Source organism: Canis lupus, chromosome 9 (genome assembly GCF_003254725.2).
Source record: "Canis lupus dingo isolate Sandy chromosome 9, ASM325472v2, whole genome shotgun sequence".
Lineage (NCBI taxonomy): Eukaryota > Metazoa > Chordata > Mammalia > Carnivora > Canidae > Canis > Canis lupus.
Window position 1 is genome coordinate 42,184,643 of NC_064251.1, and position 21,436 is coordinate 42,206,078.

Sequence of the window (21,436 nt, forward strand, 5' to 3'; positions counted from 1 at the left end):
GCTCAGCATGGAGCCCAGCATGGGGCTCAATCTCTGATGGTCACGACCTAAGCCAAAATCAAGAGTTGGACGCTCAACCAACAGAGCCACCCAGGCGGTCCCCTGATAAACTCTTTTCAACGAAGACCAGTCTTTTTTAAAAGACAAAAACTGTATACAGTAAAATAAAACAAACCTCTCATAAAAGCTTTTAATCTCATGGAATTGAATACTGATTAAAACAAAATTGACCTTTCTATGCCGTTTCTATTCATTAATCTTACATAAGGCAATGTTAGAAAACTTGTTTTGTAGAATTAGACTCTGTCTATATAATATCCGGAGACTCTCTCTTCTGTGTTCTTAAAATAGCTGAAGAAGCAAGCTTATACAATGCAGCATGTGATTCTCTCTGGAGGTGAGAACGGAGACTTGAAGTTGGCAACACTGTATGGTTGTAGGAAAGGAAATGGGGATGTTAACCAAGAGCAGTTTACTGCGCTAGGTATCTTTATGAAGGAGGCATTTTAATCTCATTTTACAGTTGAGGAAAACAACTCCGTGTATTTAACTTTCTGCATTTTGAATCTGCAAAAGCACCAAAGTTGGCATTCACATCTAAGCCTGTCAAGTCTCAGTTCTTCTTCCACCACTCAGAGGGTAGTATCCATACCATCCCATGTCCCCCAGGACACAAACTGGAGATTAGATACTTTGGAACAAGGCTTATTGAAAAATGATTGAATGTTTCCCTCTCTAGAATTTAAGATTCATGAGGACAGGAACAGTGTCTGGCTTATTCATCTTTATGCCTAGCTAAAGCAAAAGCCATAGTAAGATAGTAAGACCTCAGGAAGTCCTTATGAAAAATAAGTCTCCATAACCCTAATTAGGGTTACCTAATTACCTAATTAGGTAACTGTGGTCCTCTTACAAAGCCTCACGGAAGAACCAATCCCACAAATAAGAGAAATAAGGATTATAGACAGAATCCACCTAAAAGAAAATTTTAGTTGGATTAGCGCAGAAAGATTGCACTAAGATTGATTGGATCCCTGCTGTAGTTTGGGGAGTGTACCTAGGGGATTCATAAATTTAAGTGTTAAAATATAAAAAGGTTTTCTTCTGACACCTTTTTTTTTTTAATTTTTATTTATTTATGATAGTCAGAGAGAGAGAGAGAGAGAGAGAGAGGCAGAGACATAGGCAGAAGGAGAAGCAGGCTCCATGCACCGGGATGGGATTTGATCCCGGGTCTCCAGGATCGTGCCCTGGGCCAAAGGCAGGCGCTAAACCGCTGCGCCACCCAGGGATCCCTTCTGACACCTTTATAACTTCACCCATTCTCTGCAGTTATAAGCAAATATCTGTTCATTCAGAGACAGAAGGAAGGAGTAAAGTGATCCTGGTTTTGACCCCATGAGGCCCTGGGAGAATTCTTGAAACATGTTCTGAGACTTTTTTATTCAACACCTCATTCCCAGTGCTTGGGACAAAGTGTTGGTATACATTTAATAGACGGAGAATGGCTGCAGGGGGCAGCATGCTGGAAGGGCAGATAGAAGCTCATTGGCTCCTGAGAAAGGACGGAGTATCTTGGACACAAATAGATGGGGCGGGATCCTGGGATGGCTCGGTGGTTGAGCATCTGCCTTTGGCCCAGGGCATGATCCTGGAGTCCTGGGATCGAGTCCCACGTCGGGATCCCTGCATGGAGCCTGCTTCTCCCTCTGCCTGTGCCTCTGCCTCTCTCTCTGTGTGTGTCTCTCATGAATAAATAAAATCTTAAAAATAAAACCAAACAAACAAAAAAACAAATAGATGGGGCACCTGCCTGTGGGTAGGATGGCAGTCCAAAATGGGAAAAGATGGTAAAATGCAGTAGTCTGAGAAGTATCAACCCCGCTCTCTAGAATCAGCTTTATAGCGCGATCCCATGTGACACTTAAGTAACAATTTCCTATTTGTCTCAGAATGTACTTGAGTGGATGTTTATTCCTAAAACTCGACCTTACCCTCTTAGGAGCTAGGACGTAGGAACAGAAGACTGTCCAGGAGTTGGACCACAGGCTCCATACTGAGGACACCAGAGTGAATGTTGTACTTGAATTCCGCTGTGACCTGGTACTCCACCTGGTTGGAGGGGGTTACTGTGTACATGAGATAAGGTTGGAAAGATAAACGAAATCAGGTCAGCAAGAATATTTTTTTTATTCTTACAACAACCCAGAAGCCATTAATGGTAAGATCTCTGCTTTAATATGGTACTTGGTGTAATCAATAGAACCTCATGTGTTTCACTTTTCTAGGAGTGGCATAATGTTATGTTACTTAACTATATAAATTGAATTTTTAGAAACTATTTTTGACAATGAACTTCCTGCTTTACTTAATAGAAATTTACTGTGCTGCAAGCTCTGTGCCAGGCACTTATCCCTTTTGCCTTTTTCACAGTGAGGACATCATCTTTCTTGAACTCTTTTCTATTTTCTGGATTAATTTTTTATTTATTTTAAAAAAATTTTTATTTATTCAGAGAGAGAGAAAGAGAGAGAGACTGAGAGACTGAGAGGCAGAGACACAGGCAGAGGGAGAAACAGGCTCCATGCAGGGAGCCTGACGTGGGACTCGATCCCAGGTCTCCAGGATCACTCCCCGGGCTGCAGGCGGCGCTAAACTGTTGCACCACCGGGGCTGCCCTGTTTTAATTTTTTATATTAAATTTTTAAATATAAAAACTTTAAGAATTTAAAATTCTTATAGTTAGTAAATTGAGATCTCAAAAATGGCAAAGTGAAAAGCCTACCTCTCGTCTGTTTTCTCCAGATATTCTCCCTAAAATCAGCTGTTTTTGTGTATTATTTTATTCATTCATTCATTTATTCATGAGAGACACACACACACACAGAGGTTGAGACACAGGCAGAGGGCGAAGCAGGCTCCACGCAGGGAGCCCCACATGGGACTCAATCCCAGGTCTCCAGGATCAGGCCCTGGGCCGAAGGCAGCGCTAAACTGCTGAGCCACCCAGCTGCGCTCTGTATCCTTTAGACATACTCTGTAACTTAAGCAAATATAGGCACATATTAATTTTTCAATTAAATTTGGAGCATACTAGAAACCATTGTGTACCTTTTATCTTGGCATTTGCTCCACATTGTTTCACCAAAACAACAAAAGCTTTCTTGATCCTTTATTGCTGCATAGTATTCCACTTAAATGGATTGTATGAAAAATGTATCCAATTCCCGACCGATGACTTGTGTCTAATGTTTTCAACAGTGATGACAATTTGTCATTTGGTATATGTTCTGGTTTTCTGTAGGATAACTACCTAATGATGTTATTGTTAGGACAAAGGCCGAATGCATTGTGATTTTGATAGAAAGTACCAGATTGCTCTCTAAACATTGTACCAGGGGATCCCTGGGTGGCTCAGCGTTTTGGCACCTGCCTTTGGCCCAGGGCGCGATCCTGGAGTCCTGGGATCGAGTCCCGCGTGGGGCTCCCGGCATGGAGCCTGCTTCTCCCTCCTCCTGTCTCTCTGCACCCCCCCTCTATGTCTATCATAAATAATTAAAAAAATAAAAATAAACATTGTACCAATTTTGCCACCAGAAGGGTTTTGAGTGCTTGTTAATATGCCAGTAGTGAAACCTCTTTCTATTGACAGCAAGCTGAATCCATGGGTGTTCTTGCTCATTCCTTTTTCTGATAACTTTGGCTTCTTAGTCTGAGATCATGCTCAATCCTCCCATGCAGTCTCCTCAGAATTTTTTTATTCATTTGTTTGAAAGAGGAGCAGGGGGAGGGCCAGAGGAAGAGGGAGAAGCAGACTTCCCACTGAGCAGGGAGCCCAATATGGGTGGCCCTCTCCCCAGAATTCTTAACCTTGCTGGTCTCTGTGCCTTGGGTCCATTTTTCACACACTCTTCATGATAAACCTCTCCAACTCATTTCCCATGTACTCAACACTTTATACCCGTTTCCTATCCTCTCACCACCCTGAAGCTGCCATCTTCCTCTTTTTCCATGCCGCAGGAGTACTACTTCCTTTCTGAAACTTTATTCCTGGCTTCGTTGCTCCTTTGTCCTGCACCACGACTGACCGAAGACTGCTCAGGCATTTACTTCATGGCAGGTAGTGTCCTACTAGTTGGGGGTTTCACCTAGGCTACAACACTCTCCTAGTGATGGGTTCTTCCTGTGCAGAGCTTTTCCCCTCCCAAATTCTTAGCCATGGCTCGCCAAAAACACAGGTTGGTGTCCTATTGCCTGAAATCACAACTCTTAGCACAGCTTTTAAAGCCCTCAGTTAGGGGATCCCTGGGTGGCTCAGCAGTTTAGCGCAGCCTTTGGCCCAGGGTGTGATCCTAGAGTCCTGGGATCAAGTCCCAGGTCAGGCTCCCTGCATGGAGCCTGCTTCTCTCTCTGCCTGTGATCCTCATGAATAAATAAAATCTTTAAAAAAAAAAAAAAAAAAAAAAAAAAAAGCTCTCAGTTAAAAAAAATAAAAATAAAACCCTCAGTTCATGTCACCATATACCTAAGCACCAACTAAAACCATGGGCAGTGGGCAGCCACGGGGGCCCAGTGGTTTAATGCCGCCTTCAGCATAGGGTGTGATCCTGGAGACCCAGGATCGAGTCCCACGTGGGGCTCCCTGCATGGAGCCTGCTTCTCCCTCTGCCTGTGTCTCTGCCTCTCTCTGTGTCTGTCATGACTAAATAAATAAAATCTTCAAAAAATAAAAATAAAACCATTGGGCAGTACTAAGGTCAGTGAGATGGCTTTCAAGAAACATATAGTGAGCTTTGGAAGCAGAGGCACTCAGCTCAAAGAATACACAAAAGCATGTGACAGGCAACATGCTATTACTAGTAAATAAAGCAAGTGTCTTCAGCTCCTCTGTAAAGTTTCCCCTAACTCTTCCAGAGTTAACGTCAGCAACTACTAACCTCACAGAATGTTGTATATAACTTTATTATACAATGTCATTTTACTTTATAATTCTCATTTATATCCCACTCTAAGAGCTTTGTGAAGGCCAAGATAAAATCTTTTTCATTAAAAAGAAAAGAAAAAAATCCACAACCAAAGATGGATAGCTGTTAGGTTAACATTGACATTACTCTGAACTATAAAAATGGTTAAGTATTACCATAAATAACATGGCAGTTGAACTGATGTTACTAGAACTGAAAGTAGGATTTTTGCATTGATTTTTTAATTTCTTATTAACTCTGACCAATGGGTGTGCTTTTTCTGGATCCTTACTATCCTAGCCAAATTAAAATTTTAGTACACACATTAACAATGCATAATAATAAAAACCAAAACCAAAACAGAATACAGCTTTTATATTATTGAACTTTATGTACAAAATCATTTGATTTCAAATAAACATTTAATGTAAAAACAAACGTTCTTTTAAACTGAATTTTTTTTTTACATCTACTGTACCATTCAAATGCTTTATCATCTTACATGATTTCTTCAAAATCTCTTATCAAGGGTACATATAGAAAAGCATTTTTTTATAAATAGAAACAAAGGGATTTTTTCAGCTTTTATTATAAGATGACATAAAAAGTTTACTCAACAGAAGTAATTTCATTACTATTTGGGGGAGGGAATCACCAACTTTTTGTGCAAACAATGCTAGCCTTCTTTTAAGCATTAAGAGCATAACTGCTTAAGAAATGACATAAGCAATAATTCTACACCTACATCTCCCCTAAAATAATCTATTTTTTTTTTTTACATATGTGCACAGCTTTAGCAAATTAAAGCCCGAGAGAAATGCTCAAGATTCACTATCCAGAGGCATGATCAGAGTTTACTGTAACTCATCATTTAGAGAGCTTACCAATCAAGGAGTCTGTAATGAAAGCTGCAGTTTCCCTCTTTCCTATTTTTCTTAACACAAAAATCAATGACTAAGAACTTAATACTGGATGACAAATCACATCCACACTATTAGTTAAATAGCCTCACAGTTAAACACATCTTAAAAGACCAATCAAATCAGTATTTACATTTTATAAATTTCTGAAGACACCATTAGAAAGCTTATATATCCCTTCATTAAACAAAATAGGGAACTGCATCTGATGGTGGTGGAATGAAATTAAAAAATTAAAAATACCTGTATTTACAGCAGCATTGATCCTTTATAAATAAAGAATATGAAAATGCAATTATCTTTAAGGATAATAAAAAATTGAGGTGATGTTACTCAACCACAGTGCTTGGAGTTGGAATAAAAATCTATTGGTGCTTGTCAATGTGCCAGTAGTGAAACCACTTTCTGTTGGAGAAAATCCAACTGCAAATATGTGCATAAAACACATATATCACAGGGCAAAATTGCTCACAACAATTCAAGTCAGCTTATCTGTATTGGATATTCTAATCATGGAATACATTACAAAGACATCCTTGCAAGAAAAAAAAGTTACAACATTTTCTGGTTCATTTTTATAAAATATTTCCTTCCTCGAAAGTGGCATCTTAAAAATCCCAAACTCATTCTTCCCTTGGTTTATAATGAAAAGATGTGGACAGCTGAAATTTCAATGTGATTACCATACTGAAAAAGGAAAAAAACCCAAAAAACAAACAAACAAAAACCACCCCAAAACAGCAAATGTTCAAGTTTAAAACAATATACTGGGTGAGCAATGCAGTAAAAGTATCCACATAAAAACAAAATGGTCAGTAACCTTGTAAGCCAACATGACATTTCACTGTCAACAATATGAAAAACTGACATTTTCTCAAACAGGCATAAGATGAAGAAGTGCTATTTTAAAATTGTAAATGAACCTTTGTAAAGAATTCAATGTTGTAATTTCTCATTCCAAATTGATAAATGATTTCAAACTCAAGGATCAAGGTTTGATTGCAAATAATAATGCAACATAATTTCAAAATATCTTCAATTTCTAAAAAAGGAATCACACTCCAATTTTCCCTCCCCAAGAAAAGGTTCACAATTACAAAGTAGAAAAATGGCCAGTCACAAATGCAAAAAACATTATAATTTAAATATATGAAATAATTCCTAGTTCAATTCAATATATTTCATAAGACAATTGCTGAAGTTAAAAATACTTTCTTTGAAGTATTGCTTTTCATGCTCAGAGTGTGTTGTAATGACATCAATGAAATGGACATACATATAATGCTGCATGATGAAGTGAAGTCGAGCCCTGACACAAATACCCTTGTTGAAATCATTTACTTCATCTAACAGTGCCTGTTTGAAACCTATGATTACAAACAAAAACAAAACTTTTCCTAGAGGCTGAATTCCCTAGAACGCAATTTCAGTGTTTGTCCATAACATGGGGTTGGGTTTTTTCTTTTCAGAGTTTTTGTTTTTTGCTCTGTTTTGAAACCCCTGAGACACCATCTGCTTCCAAAGCTTTCTCTTTTGAGTTAATTTCACTAAATCCATTTGCTGTCCCATTTTGTTCTTCAGTCACTTCTTCATTTGCAGGGGAAGCAGATTCTCCTTTTTCTAATTTTTGTTGCATTTCACGGAGCTTGGTAACAGCTTTATCTATTGACATTATGCTAATAAGATTAAAGTCATGCATGCTGACTAGATGAAGCATGAAGTTTCGACATAAATTCTTCTTAATTATTTTCTGTCCATAGTTTTCTACAAACAGCATACAGGCATGATTCATTTGATTGTCAGCAATAAACCTATTTAATAAAAATAACACAAACATCAATAGTGATATAAAGCATCATGTCAAATACAACATGGTACTATGATAGACCAGTAAGTGATGATTTAACAATTAGTAAAACTAGTGAATCTGAAATTCCATCCATGACTTGAATGGACTTACCATTTAAAAAACTTAAAGATATTAACAAAAAAAAAGATTTTATTTGAGAGAGAGAGAGAGAGAGCTTGAGGGAGAGAACAAGCAGCGGGGAGGGGCAGAGGCAGAAGGAGAAGGAGAAGCAGACTCTATGCTGAACAGGGAGCCCAATGTGGGATTTGATCCCAGGATGTTGGGGATCATGACCTGAGCCGAAGGTAGACACTCAACTGATTAAGCCACCCAGGCACCTCTAAAGAGATTTAACCAGAACTTAAACAGATGTCATTTCTGTTTGTCCTAATGAAATGGCATATAGCCGTATTAAAAATACAGAGCATTTTCTCCTGCCAGCACCACTCTCATTAACTCTCTACACACACACTTTAGTCTGACATATTTTCCTATTTCAGAAGCAGTGTTCTTTGCATTTTCAGTTCACGGAAAGCCTTTAAAGAAACGAAGATGCCACGTTTGTGACAATATGGATGGATCTTAAAAGCATTATACAAATAAATCTAACAGAAGGACACTAAGTCTCACTTATATGCAGAATCTGAAAACAGGTGACTTGGTTGGAGTGTGCGACTCTTGATCTCTGGGTCATGAGTTTGAGCCCTATGCTGGGTGTAGAGATTACTTAAAAAAAATAAAAACAATAACAAAACTCATAGAAAAAGAGAATTTGTGGGTACCAGAGGCAGAAAGTGGGGAAAGGGGAGATTGGAGGAAGGTGTTCTAAAGGTACAAACTTCCAGTTATAAGATAAATAAGTACTAGGGATATAATGGACAGAAAACATGAGGATAATAGCTAACACTGTTCTGTATGATATACAGGAAAGTTGTAAAGAAAGTAAATACTAAGAGTTCTCAATGAAAGGAGAAAATAAGTCTTTTCTTTATTCTTTTTATTTTATCTGTATGAGAAAATGTGAGCTAGGGCAGCCCAAGTGGCACAGCGGTTTGGCGCCGCCTGCAGCCTGGGGCGTGATCCTGGAGACACGGGATCGAGTCCCACATTGGGCTACCTGCATGGAGCCTGCTTCTCCCTCTGCCTGTGTCTCTGTCTGTCTCTGTGTTGCACATGGGTAAATAAATAAATTAAAAAAAAAAAAAAAAAGAAAATGTTAGCTGAATCTATTGTAATCATTTCACACAATGGATGTAAATCAAACCATCATATGGCATGCCTTAAACTTACACAGTGATGTGTGATGTATGCCAATGATTTTTCAATGAAACAGAAAAAAAAGCTACATTAAAAAAAAATTGAAGATGTCACAACAAATGTGGTACAGTGTGGTTGTGTTGCTAGAAATCAAGTATAGTGTACCCACAATGAATAAAAGTTGAAAAAATCAAATTAAACCAAACAGAATGGCTGCTCAGTTACCTACTGAAACTGAGGGTCCAATAAAGTCTTTAAGGCCTGCCTACAGATATTTTCAAATTCAAAGTTTACCCAACTACCTGCCACTTTATGCTAGTAGTATATCATGAACCCAAAATAATTGTTATGCTAACAGAGTTAGATTAAGGAATGAAAATGGAACTCAATAAATAATAGTAGGACTAAAATTCCATCTAAAGCTGACATATCAGGACAAAAGAAAAAACAGACTTAACCTGAGCTTCCACATACATACATACTCAGTTAACTGAGTTTTAACGACTACACCAGGGTCAGGCAAACATTTTCTGTGAAAGGCTAGATAAGTAACCATTTTAGGCTTTGCAGACCATATACGATCTGTGGTCTTCCTTTTTTCCCTGCCAATCCCCTAAAAATGTGAAGACTATTCTTAGCTTGAGGCAGTATACAAAAAAAGGCGATGGCCCATGCACCTCAGATGGGTTGGAAATTATGCACCAAGAATTGGTACATACTCCCTAAGAGTAAAGAAACAAAAGTGCTTCTTACCATTTATTTTATTCATTTATTTCATTATAAATGAAAAAAACCTTGGCTGCTTGCACTACAAAAGAAAGCCTTAAATGAATATCTAATAATAAGGTATAGAAGAAAAATCTGTGTATTGACAGGCAAATAGTTTACACAGGGAAGGAGGCAGATCTGTAGGAAAAACAATGTTTTGGAAGGTAGATAGCCACAATGGCACAAGAACTTGTTCTACCATGACCTCTGTGCAACAGTAGTAAGAAATCAGAAGGCACTTATTATATTTTATTCTCCAGAATTATACAATTTTCAAAAATTGTGGTAAAGTGCGATAAAAGTAATTTTCAGGATTTCCAGGCATGAAGCAAGAGACATATTTGTCTAATCTTTGGCAATAAAAGAAATCAAAATTAGGTAATTAAAAAAAGGGTTAGGTTATTTTTAAGAATTTCATTTTTCCTATTAAAAATGGAAACTATTGTTAGAGCTGACACCTTTTTTCTTTTTCTTTTTTTACTTTTTTTCTTTATGCAGTTACAATACTCTGGATTAGGGTAATATTTACAGCACACTGTATCTAAGCTAATGGAATTTTATTTATTATTATTTTTAGGGGTGGGAGAAGGAGAATCTTAAGCAAGCTTCACACTGAGTGCAGAGCCCCACAACTGGGCTCAGTATCATTATCCTGAGATGATGACTTAAACTGAAATCAAGAGTTGGACACTTAACCGACTGAGCCACCCAGGCAGCCCTAAGCCAATGAAATTTTAAGTAAGATTCAAACATAGATTTATAGAATGTGAAGTGGCAACAAGAGCATAAAGGAAATGGAGTATTTAAATTTAGAAATACCCTACCCATGTTTCATGACATGGAGATTCCACAGTTTCATCACTTCTTTCTCTCCTTCATTAACATCAGAAAACTCCTCAATTTGCTTAAAAAAAAAAAAAACACACAAAAAACTATTAGTATAGAATAAACAAAATTGGTATTTCTAAGAAAATTATCAGAATGTCAAAAACAGAATTTTTGTAAATAACAATATTACAACTTATTTATACAACAAAGTGGCAAAATCAAACAACTTTTATTTATTATTATTATTATTTTTTAAGATTTTATTTATTTATGCATGAGAGACAGGCAGAGGGAGAAGCAGGCCCCAAGCAGGGAGCCTAACATGGGACTCAATCCCGGGTCTCCAGGATCAGGCCCAGGGCTGAAGGTGGCACTAAACCACTGAGCCACCAGGCCTGCCCTCAAACGACTTTTAAACAGTAATTATCTTTTTATTTTTTAAGATTTTAATTATTTGGGCAGCCCGGGTGCCTCAGTGGTTTAGCGCCACCTTCAGCCCTGGGCCTGATCCTGGAGACCCGGGATTGAGTCCCACATTGGGCTCCCTGCATAGAGCCTGCTTCTCCCTCTGCCTGTGTCTCTGCCTCTCTCTCTCTGTCTCTCATGAATAAAAATAATAATAATAATAAAAGATTTTAGTTATTTACGTGACACAGAGAGAGAGAGCACAAGCAAGAGGATTTGGGGAGAGAAAAGCAAGCTCCCTGCCAAGCAGGGAGCCTGATGAAAGGCCCAATCCCAGGACCCCAAGATTAGGACAAAGGCAGACATTTAACCGACTGAGATACCTAGGTGCCCCTTAAGTAGTAATCTTAAAGGGAATCTCTAAGTTATGAAGTAGTTACCTACTTCCAAAAAAACAAAAAACATGATATAAAATCACAAGAAGAAAATCTTTATGTCCTTCCGCTGTTTAAATGACACAACTACAAACATTGTGGATTCCTGAATTCCTTCATTTAGAACAGGCTCCTTTACACTAAGTCAAGAGTTTAATTTGTATTAAACTAATTGTTTTTTAATTGTTTTTAAACATGAATCACTTCATTTTAAGATTCTAAAATCACAGTCAATGGTGATAATAGTAATACTCACTGTAATGGTTTTTTCTCTTAGCCATTCAGGATCTTTTTCATCTTCACTATCTACTTCCATTTCTTGTGGACGGAGAGGTAAACAAGTATCACTATGGAAATATAGACGATTGTGTCCACTACTGTATGTTCGCTGCTGTTCTACTTCTCCATCTTCAGATTCAAGAAATTCAGACATGCTTGCTTTTGTTCGTTTTGGTCTGATGAAAAGAAAGGCTGATGTAACATTAAGTGACAGGGATAGGGTTCTTTTTCACACCTCTCAGAGTATATTCCTCTTCTGGCACAGGTTCCTACCTAGGCATGCACACAGTAACTTCCACTGGGAGAATTCTTTAATCCTTCTAGCCACTGTAGCAGTGGTGACATTAATATTTAAAACATGAAAAAGTTCTAAAGAAGAACTGAGAAAATCACTACAGAGACTGCGGAGGGTTATAAAGCAGTATACCATCCCAGACAGTTAGCTAAATAATAATTTGAAGTAATGATTCCCACCCTAAACAGCTCTGTCTAGCCCTCCTTTGTGCCTCCAGCATCATCAATAAAAGTCAGATAATAGGTTTTTTTTTTTCTATGACCTTTTAACCTACCTGCACACAAGAATGTGTGTAATAGGTGTTCTTTTTACTGGTCCATTACGACTAAAAGCAAATCCAGGTTGGCGATGAATATCCTGAGGATTTCCTGCATAGGAGCCATCATAACACTCATTGATAGAAACATCTATCCTAGCACCTTTTGGATGATACTGCAACAAAAATGGCAAGATGCTTAGAATAAGGAAATATTAATTATCCCTACCCTAAATACCTATCACTCTAATTAATTAATTAAAAAGTATTTGTGGCTCTTAATGTTTTGAAAACTAAAATAAGCCACACACACTGGAATGGTGAAAGGGAAGTTAGAATAAGATCTGGAGTCAAGAATATTTGTGTTAAAATCCTGGCTATGACATTTATTGGCTTGGTGACTTTATACAAATTATTCTTGTTTTGAGTAAGAAGAAACTACTACTTAATTCAAAGAGCTGGCGTGAGGATTATGTAAGTCAGTACAGGTGCACTATGCAAATATGTGTAAAATATATCACTATAATTCATGCATTTAGCATTCTATCAAATGCAAATAGCAATCTATCAAATGCAAAGATTTTGGCATTTTGTGCAGAAGCACAGTTTGTTATTTTTAAATTCCAGTATAGTTAACATACAGAAATTCCAGTATAGTTAACATACAGTACTGTATTAGTTTCAGGTGTACAACACAGTGATTCAACACTTCTATACATTACTTGGTGCTCATCATAGTAAGCGTACTCTTAACATAGGGTTTTTTTTTTAGATTTTTTTTTTTTTTAAACATTTTATTTATTTGAGAGCTAGAGACAGAGAGCAAGAGTGAGGGGAAGGGGCAGAGGGGGAGTGAAAAGCAGACTCCCCACTGAGCAAGGAAACCAACTTGGGGCTCAGTCTCATAACCTTGAGCCAAAGGCAGATGCTTAACTAACTGAGCCACCCAGGCGTCCCAAGAAGCAGTTTCTGAAATTCAGATTGTCATATATTATTAGTAAGAAAAATAAGAAAGGTTACTCACAACATAATTGAAGATAAATCTGCTGTGGCAGAGTTTAAGATGCTTGAGTAAACTATAAAGTTTGCGGCAGTTCAGAGTACACCACGGGCAATGTAGGTCATCTCTTGCTTCAGTTTGCTGTCTTGTATTGTTGTTATAAAGGAACTTTAACAAAAAACAGAAAACAGCAAATATCCAATTTAAACATCTCAAGATATTTTATTTCAGTATCACCTTTAGAAATAGTTAAAACAATTTAAAAAGAGAAAACCAAATTAGAGACATTCTTTTCATTTAAATATGCCAAAGTATTTCAGATGCAACATGCAATAACAAAGGTATTTCATGATTACTTAAAAAAGTAAGGCCAGCTATATTACCTGATAAAATATTCTTAATTTTTGCCGGTTTTCATTTGAAGTATCTTTTTCTTTTCTTGTTTGCAGGTCTGTATTCAAGGATTCTTTAACAGCTGAAAATATATACTTTTATATTTAATGCACATACCTGCTTATAAAAAGTGAAATAATTTATCTTATAAAACTAATTAAACATTAAAGTTTTTAAAGAATTCTATTTATGGTACTTAACACAATTTTTTAAATTTAAATTTTTAAAGATTTATTTATTTGAGAGAGAAAATCAGAGAGCACGGGCACACATGTGCCACAAGTTGGAGGGGGAGAGAATCCAAAGCAGACTTCACATTCATTGCGGAGCCCTATGCAGGTCTCAGTCTCATGACTCTAATCATGACCAGAGCTCAAACCAAGAGTCAGACACTTCACTGACTGAGCCATCCAGGTGCCCTACTTAACACAATTTTTGTTCTCATCCTCAAGTCATTAAGGTCTTACTGGCAGGAGCCATGTTTTCTTTTTAAGAAACCATCTCTGGGCAGCCCGGGTGGCTCAGCGGTTTAGCACTGCCTTCAGCCCAGGGTGTGATCCTGGGGTCCTGGGATCGAGTCCCACATTGGGCTCCCTGCATGAGCCTGCTTCTTCCTCTGCCTCTCTCTCTCTGTGTCTCTCATAAATAAATAAATAAAATCTTAAAAAATAATGATTGTATTAGTATCACTCCAAATCCAAAAGATGGCTATTAATAATTTTGGTATATTTCATTACAGACTTAAAAATAAAATGTTTATATTTTCCCTGACATAAGTAACCATTTCATATGTACAGTTTTGTATGAAATTTCTTTCTCAGTTTCAAAACACTTACCTATTTGGCCACAGAGTATTTTAAGAAGTACCCAGACCACAATTTACTTGGGAATCTTTGCCCATTTTTTTTTTTTTTAAAGATTTTATTTATTTATTCACGAGAGACACAGAGAGGCAGAAACACAGGCAGAGGGAGAAGCAGGCTCCTTGAGGGGAACCCGATGTGGAACTTGATCCTGGGACTGTGGGATCATGCCCTGAGCTGAAGGCAGCTGCTTAACCACGGAGGCACTCAGGTGTGCCTCTGATCATTTCTTAAGTCTCTTTGACATAACAGAAAATTGCACACAATGAATGGACATGAGTGGTCAATGTCAAAGACAGTTGTCTTTTTTTTTAAGGATTTTATTTATTTATGAGAGAGAGAGAGAGAGAGAGGGGAAGAGACACAGGCAGAGGAAGAAGCAGGTTCCATGCAGGAAGCACAATGTAGGGCTCAATCCTGGGACTCTGGGATCATGCCCTGAGCCAAAGGCAGATGCTCAACCGCTGAGCCACCCAGGAATCCCTCTTTTAAAAACAAAATTTTATTTATTTATTCATGAAAGAGAGAGACAGAGAGGCAGAGACACAGGCAGAGGGAGAAGCAGGCTCCATGCAGGGAGCCCAATGTGGGACTTGATCCCAGGACACTAGGCTAATCCCTGAGCCAAAGGTAGACGCCCAACTGCTAAGCCACCCATGCATCCGGAAATCAGTTTTCTCACTAAAATATGGTGAAGCTTATTAAACACATACGTATTACACCCCCAACAACTAGGGCCCCTTGGAATATGTGCTCAGGGAAGAGAGTGTGAAAACAATAAATATGACTACTTTCATTAAAAACAAATAGGGGAGCCTGGGAGGCTCAGGTCATGATCTCAGGGCCTGGGATCAAGCCCCAAGTCAGGCTCCCTGCTCAGCAGAGTCTGCTTCTCTCTTTCTGCCCCTCCCCTCATGCATGCTAACACTCACTCTATCTCTCCCTATCTGTCTCTCAAATAAATAAAATCTTTAAAGCAGTGGCACCCCAGAGGCAATGAGTACACTCAGCACCCACATCTTGGGTGTTTTTTGTATTTTTTTTTTTAAGATTTTATTTATTTATTCATGAGAGACACAGAGAGAGAGGCAGAGACACAGGCAAAGGGAGAAGCAGGCTCCTTGAGGGGAGCCCGATGTGGGACTTGATCCTGGGACTGCGGGATCACACCCTGAGCCAAAGGCAGACACTCAACCGCTGACCCACCCAGGCCAAGACAGTGGTCTTAAACTTTGTCTTCTTTAAATAGAGTTGGATAAAAACATACAGATGCTCTCACTTGAAGGCAGTGTTCTTATGAGGCAGATACAACATGACAAACAACACTACAGCTCACCTGGGCCTTAACTCAGCAGAATTATCTCCATTTATAAGTGTTTTTCCTCTAAAAATTTACTGCAAAATTTAACCTGGTAAAATTCAAGTTATGATGATACTTTTCTAGCCCTAAAACTGTAAAAAAACACTCTGAAATACTTAATTCAGTTCTAAAACATATACAAATCTTTATATGAATTATAAAAAAGCATACAGTTCTAAAACTCTTTATATATCTGCAGTTCCAAAATCTAAAAAGGTATGAAAACCAACTGTTTTTCTCATGAGCTTAAGAGAAATTTGGTGGAAAAAAACTTGTCCTAAATTGACATGAAGCTATCTATAGACTTCATTTGGAGGGGTTATATAACACATGACACGTAACATACTATATATATACACTATGCATTTCATCATGGTTTTAAAGTTAAAAAAATTCCCAGACACATCTGCACAAAACATAAAGAACTGCTTATATTTCCCTAAGAATAATTATTAGAACAAAAGGAAAACAAATGAATCTGAAGCCAAGTCCTAATTCTGCAAAGCACTACTATTATTATTATCATAAAGTTTGTTTATTTTTTTGGTAGCCTCTACACCCAATGTGGGACTCAAACTCACAATCTCAAGATCAAGAGTCTCATGCTCTTTCAACTGAGCCAGCTGGTGCCCCTGCAAAGCATTATTTTGATAGCAATGTTTTCTTACCTATAGTCTGAGTAGGTTTAACTGAACCAGGCTTGTTTTCTTGATGAAGACTCTCTGAATTTCTAGTGGCGAGAGGCTTGGCAATAGGAGCTGTAGATTTATCATTGGTCTCTCCTGTCCAACGAAGAGTGAACTGCAATGTAGGTCCCTGAGAAAATGTTTCAAATGGAGGCAGCCTCTAAAAAAGAAAACATGAAAAGAGTGAAGGTTTCACATAATGAATTGAAAGAAATTACAGAACAAAAGAAACCTCCTGATATCTATTATGATAAATTAATGTGGATTTGAAAGCCTACAATGCCTACAGATATGGCCAGGGAAGGAAAGCACATATATGGGCTCAAGACAGACTGAAGTACTGGAGAGCTCAGGTTGCCTAAAGTGGCAGACAGTTAACAGCAGGGATTAATTGTCGCCATGTGCAAACAGTGCCAGCATAGCCAGATTTTCAGAATTTTTTTCAAAAGAAGTCAGGAATCCAAGTTCACATGGGAGACCTTCCTATTCTTACATGTTGGTAATCAATGAGAAATGGCTTTAAAAAGAAAAAAAAAAAAAAAAAAACCTGTGGTAACCAAAGCCTGCCAGTTAGATGACTACTTTGTTTTTGTAAATTGAACACTAAGAGCAATTAGTAATTTTCCCTGACTTCTTCAGCTTCAATGACAACTTCCCCTGTTCTTCCTGTTTGGGTTCTGGGACTCTGAGCTATTTTGGCTTTCCACCTCAACCTCTAATCACTTATGATAAGACTCTACTCATGGTCTCCTTAATTCCTAGGTAACATTTAGCCATCTACCCTAATTGGTCACCTATCCATGGATGTACCTTATTAGGCTGATGATTCCAAATTGATCCTCCATTCTTTTATACCTAAGCTATAAAACTTTTTTTTTTTTCTTAAGCTTTAAAACTTTGTACCTCAACTACCTCTTGGACATTGCCACTTGAGTGACATTAATGTTGCCTTGAACTAAAATATGTTTAGACATGAATCTATTTTCTTTCCTTCCGAGGTATAATTAATTTTGTTCATATTATCATTCCTATTATTGACTCTAACCTAAAAACTTCAGAATTACATCTGGCCCCTATTTTTCTTTTTGTTTCTCTTATATAATCACTAAGTATAGATAAGGTAGACTCTACTACCTTATTACTAAAGTATCTCAGCAGCTCTCCTCCTTCTATTTTTACTTCTCAATTCATACAGAATAAATCTTCAATAATCCAATAATCTTCTGAAAGTCTGCATTCATGCTATTCCACAGAAACCTGTTTATTTTACTGCCATACAAGCCTAAATTCCTACAACTTTATTACAAATCATTCTTTTTAAACTATAATTTTGGACAGGGATGAAATAAAAGTGTGTTTTTATAAATTAGTTTTGAAAAAAATACAATGCATAAAGATACATGTACTAGTATATTTACATTTGTGAAAATGTAAAAAAATTAATATAATTGAATTATCCATTAAAATAGCATTAGTTACTTAGTAAATTATGGGACATTTATTTAGAAGAATACCACAAAGCTTCTTAAAAAAAATCTAAATGCTCTAACTTTAAAAGGATATCCATTTCATATTCCTTCAATTTCTTGGGAAAAACCAGTAACTCACATTATAGAATACTTATTTTCTTGTGAATAAAAACTTTAGGGCAGCCCGGGTGGCTCAGTGGTTTATTTTTTTTTATTTTTTTATTTTTTTAAAATTTTTTTTTAAATTTTTATTTATTTATGATAGTCACAGAGAGAGAAAGAGAGAGAGGCAGAGACATAGGCAGAGGGAGAAGCAGGCTCCATGCACCGGGAGCCCGATGTGGGACTCGATCCCGGGTCTCCAGGATCGCACCCTGGGCCAAAGGCGGGCGCCAAACCGCTGCGCCACCCAGGGATCCCTGGCTCAGCGGTTTAGTGCTGCCTTCAGCCCAGAGCGTGATCCTGGAGTCTCGGGATCAAGTCCCATGTCAGGCTCCCTGCATGGAACCTGCTTCTCCCTCTGCCTGTGACTCTGCCTCTCTCATGAATAAATAAAATCTTTAAAAAACAACAGCAAAAAACAAAAACAAAAACCAAAACCAAAACCAAAAACCAAAAAAAAAAAAAAAACCACACACACCTTAAACTTTAAATAAGAAATTTAAGGCCAGACCGGGTGGCTCATCAGTTTGGTGCTGCCTTCAGCCCAGGGCCTGATCCTGGGGACCTAGGATCGTGTCCCATGTCGGGCTCCCCGAAGGGAGCCTGCTTCTCCCTCTGCCTGTGTCTCTGCCTCTCTCTCTCTATGTCTCTCATGAATAAATAAATAAAATCTTAAAAAAAAAATTTAAAACAATGAACACCCGCATGAAATTCAAACACTATTGATAAGTATATAAAAAAATAAATTTAAAATTCCACCACCTAGAGGAAACCACCATTAATTTTAGAAAAGTAGAAATATGTATATTATTAAAGTAAAACTAATTGTTTTAGTTTTTTTTACTAATTTATTTTACTAAAAACTAAATACCATGGAAATCTTCGTGTCAAAGTATTATTCTTTTTAAAGACTATTGTTTTAGATTTAAGGTATTTCTGGTTTCTCACTATTTTTGACAAGACCTGTTACCCACATCTTTTCAGTTACTACACCTCATGACAATACTGAGGAAATGGTCTTAACTGCTAATGCCTATACACACAATTTAAAATGTCATCCATGTTGCCAGTCTGCCCTCCAGTAAGGCTGTCCCCAGTTATTCTCACATTGAAGCATTACGTGAGACTATGTATCCTCACACCTCCAACTAGAAACTGCCAAACTTTTTGTCAAACCAGTAAAGTACTATCTTTGATTTTGTTTACACATCTTTGAATACTAATAAGGTTGAATATCTTTTTAAAAGCTTGCTAGTAATCTACAATTATTGCCTCAAGAATTGTCTGATTGCTCTTTAACCATTTTTCTAATTAGATTATTTTTCTTGTTGGTTTATAAAACGATACATTGTATTAGCTTTTTGTATGTTAATTTTTCCCCAGCTTATCATTTGCTTTTAATGTTTAGATTTTTGTAGTGGAGAAATGACTCACTTTCGTAAGTTATCTTACACTTTCTTGTTTTGCATTATACTTATAAGGGCTTTCTGCACACTAAGATTATATTAATATTCACCTACATTTTTTTCTGAAGTTATGTAATGTTAATATTTACATTTCATGTATGAGTCTTTTGGGATTTATAAGGTCTAAGTTTATTTCCAGATGGCTAGAGACCAGTTCTTTCACAATGAATGAGAAGTCTTTCCCACACAGATCTAATACCAATTTTATCACAGACTAAAATCCAAATGTACATGAAACTATTTTAAAAACAATGCTTCCTCTATTCCTATGTTTATTATACCATACAATTTAAGTTCTATTTATCTTTACAGTATTGTTTACTGTTAAGTAAACATTCTTAGAAAACTTCTACAATATTCTTTACTATTAATTACATACTATTATATGCCTACATGAATTTGAGACTAATTTTAAGGCTTAAAAAACTCCTAGGATTTTGCTTGTGATGGCACATATCTGGAAATAAATGACATCATGATTCTGTTGAGTCGGCCTACCTAAGATAAGAAATGTATTTATTCTTTACCAAGTCTCTTTAAAAAGTTACTTTAATTATGATTCATCCAACTTCTGAAGATTTCTTGACAAATGTATTACTAGTCATTGCATGTTGCCTGCTATTACCATCAAGAGGATTTAGTTTGTTGTTGTTTTTTAATTCAAGTTAGTTAATACATAGTGTAGTACTGGTTTCAGGTACAATAGTAGTTAACATTTATTGAGCACTTATTTTATGCCAGGCACGGTGGTAAGCATATTTCATTATTTCATTTAATCCATCAATTCTATGCCTCGTTTTCCAGATGAGAAAACTGACACACAAAAGCTTAAAAAACTTGCCAGAATGCCACATAGCTAGGAGTGGAGATTTGAACCTGGCAGTCTGGATCCAAGGACAGTGCTTTCCATTGAATACTCTGACTAGGTAATTTTTACTTGTGTATTTCAAAGTATATAAACAAAGGACTCTTTTACTTCCAACATAAATTTGCATTTGGGAAAGAAAACATCAATCAAAAATGGGAGTTCATGACTATAACGTGCTCCACCTTCTAAGCAGTCCATACCTTCCCATCAAGAATAGTCTCCCATGTTGCTCTTTTCTTGCTTATTGGACATTCTTCCATTTCCTGCATGGCTACTTCATATTCCCCATCTAAAAGCTGTAAGCGCCTGTTAGACAAACACATACACTTTAAAGTAACCTGTGTATTACTGTAAGTACATTAAATTCTACATCTTTAGATTTATACTAAAAAGCAGTTAATTAAATTTATAAACTAGCTTACATACCCAACAGAATTTTGAAATATACCTACTCTCCATTCCTGACAAAAGCAATTTTAATGATCTGCACTAAGAACTATTATTACTAAAGAATTATTTCATTATTGTAGATACTCAGATGTAATTTATCATACTAAAGTATAATAGATGCCTAAATCCTCAAAACTTGGTAAATTTTATTTTTTTTTAATTTTTTAAATTTTTTTAAAACTTGGTAAATTTTAAACATTAAGTATAAAGCACAAGTGTAAGCTTTATACTTTAAAAAAAAAGGGATAAAAAGTGTTCGAATACTTGGCTTAGGTAACCACAAAGAATTATGCCTCTGTCATTTCTAACTATTGAAAACACTTGAACTAGAATTCTTGAGTTTCATTCATGACCAGTAAACTTGATGATTATGATTCTGGTAATAAGATCCCAGGGGCACCTGGCACATATAGGTGCTCAATAAACATTTCATGGATGAATAAATGAATGAAATACCAGTTGAA

At 36.9% G+C, this 21,436-nt stretch overlaps 1 protein-coding gene across 6 annotated transcripts in view; it reads right to left on the minus strand.

Moving 5' to 3' along the window:
- Positions 1–5,322: 5,322 nt before the first annotated feature.
- SUZ12 (SUZ12 polycomb repressive complex 2 subunit) overlaps positions 5,323–21,436 on the minus strand; it is a 45,446-nt gene continuing 29,332 nt past the window's right edge. For all 6 annotated transcript variants that reach the window (XM_049114804.1, XM_025476475.3, XM_025476477.3 and 3 more), the window contains 8 exons: positions 20,723–20,828; positions 16,540–16,717; positions 13,639–13,730; positions 13,280–13,423; positions 12,274–12,431; positions 11,682–11,880; positions 10,583–10,662; positions 5,323–7,695 (listed from right to left, as the gene is read on the minus strand). In XM_049114804.1, coding sequence (XP_048970761.1) covers positions 7,350–7,695; positions 10,583–10,662; positions 11,682–11,880; positions 12,274–12,431; positions 13,280–13,423; positions 13,639–13,730; positions 16,540–16,717; positions 20,723–20,828 — 1,303 coding nt within the window. In that variant the 3' untranslated portion in view covers positions 5,323–7,349. The remainder of the gene's footprint in view (positions 7,696–10,582; positions 10,663–11,681; positions 11,881–12,273; positions 12,432–13,279; positions 13,424–13,638; positions 13,731–16,539; positions 16,718–20,722; positions 20,829–21,436) is intronic.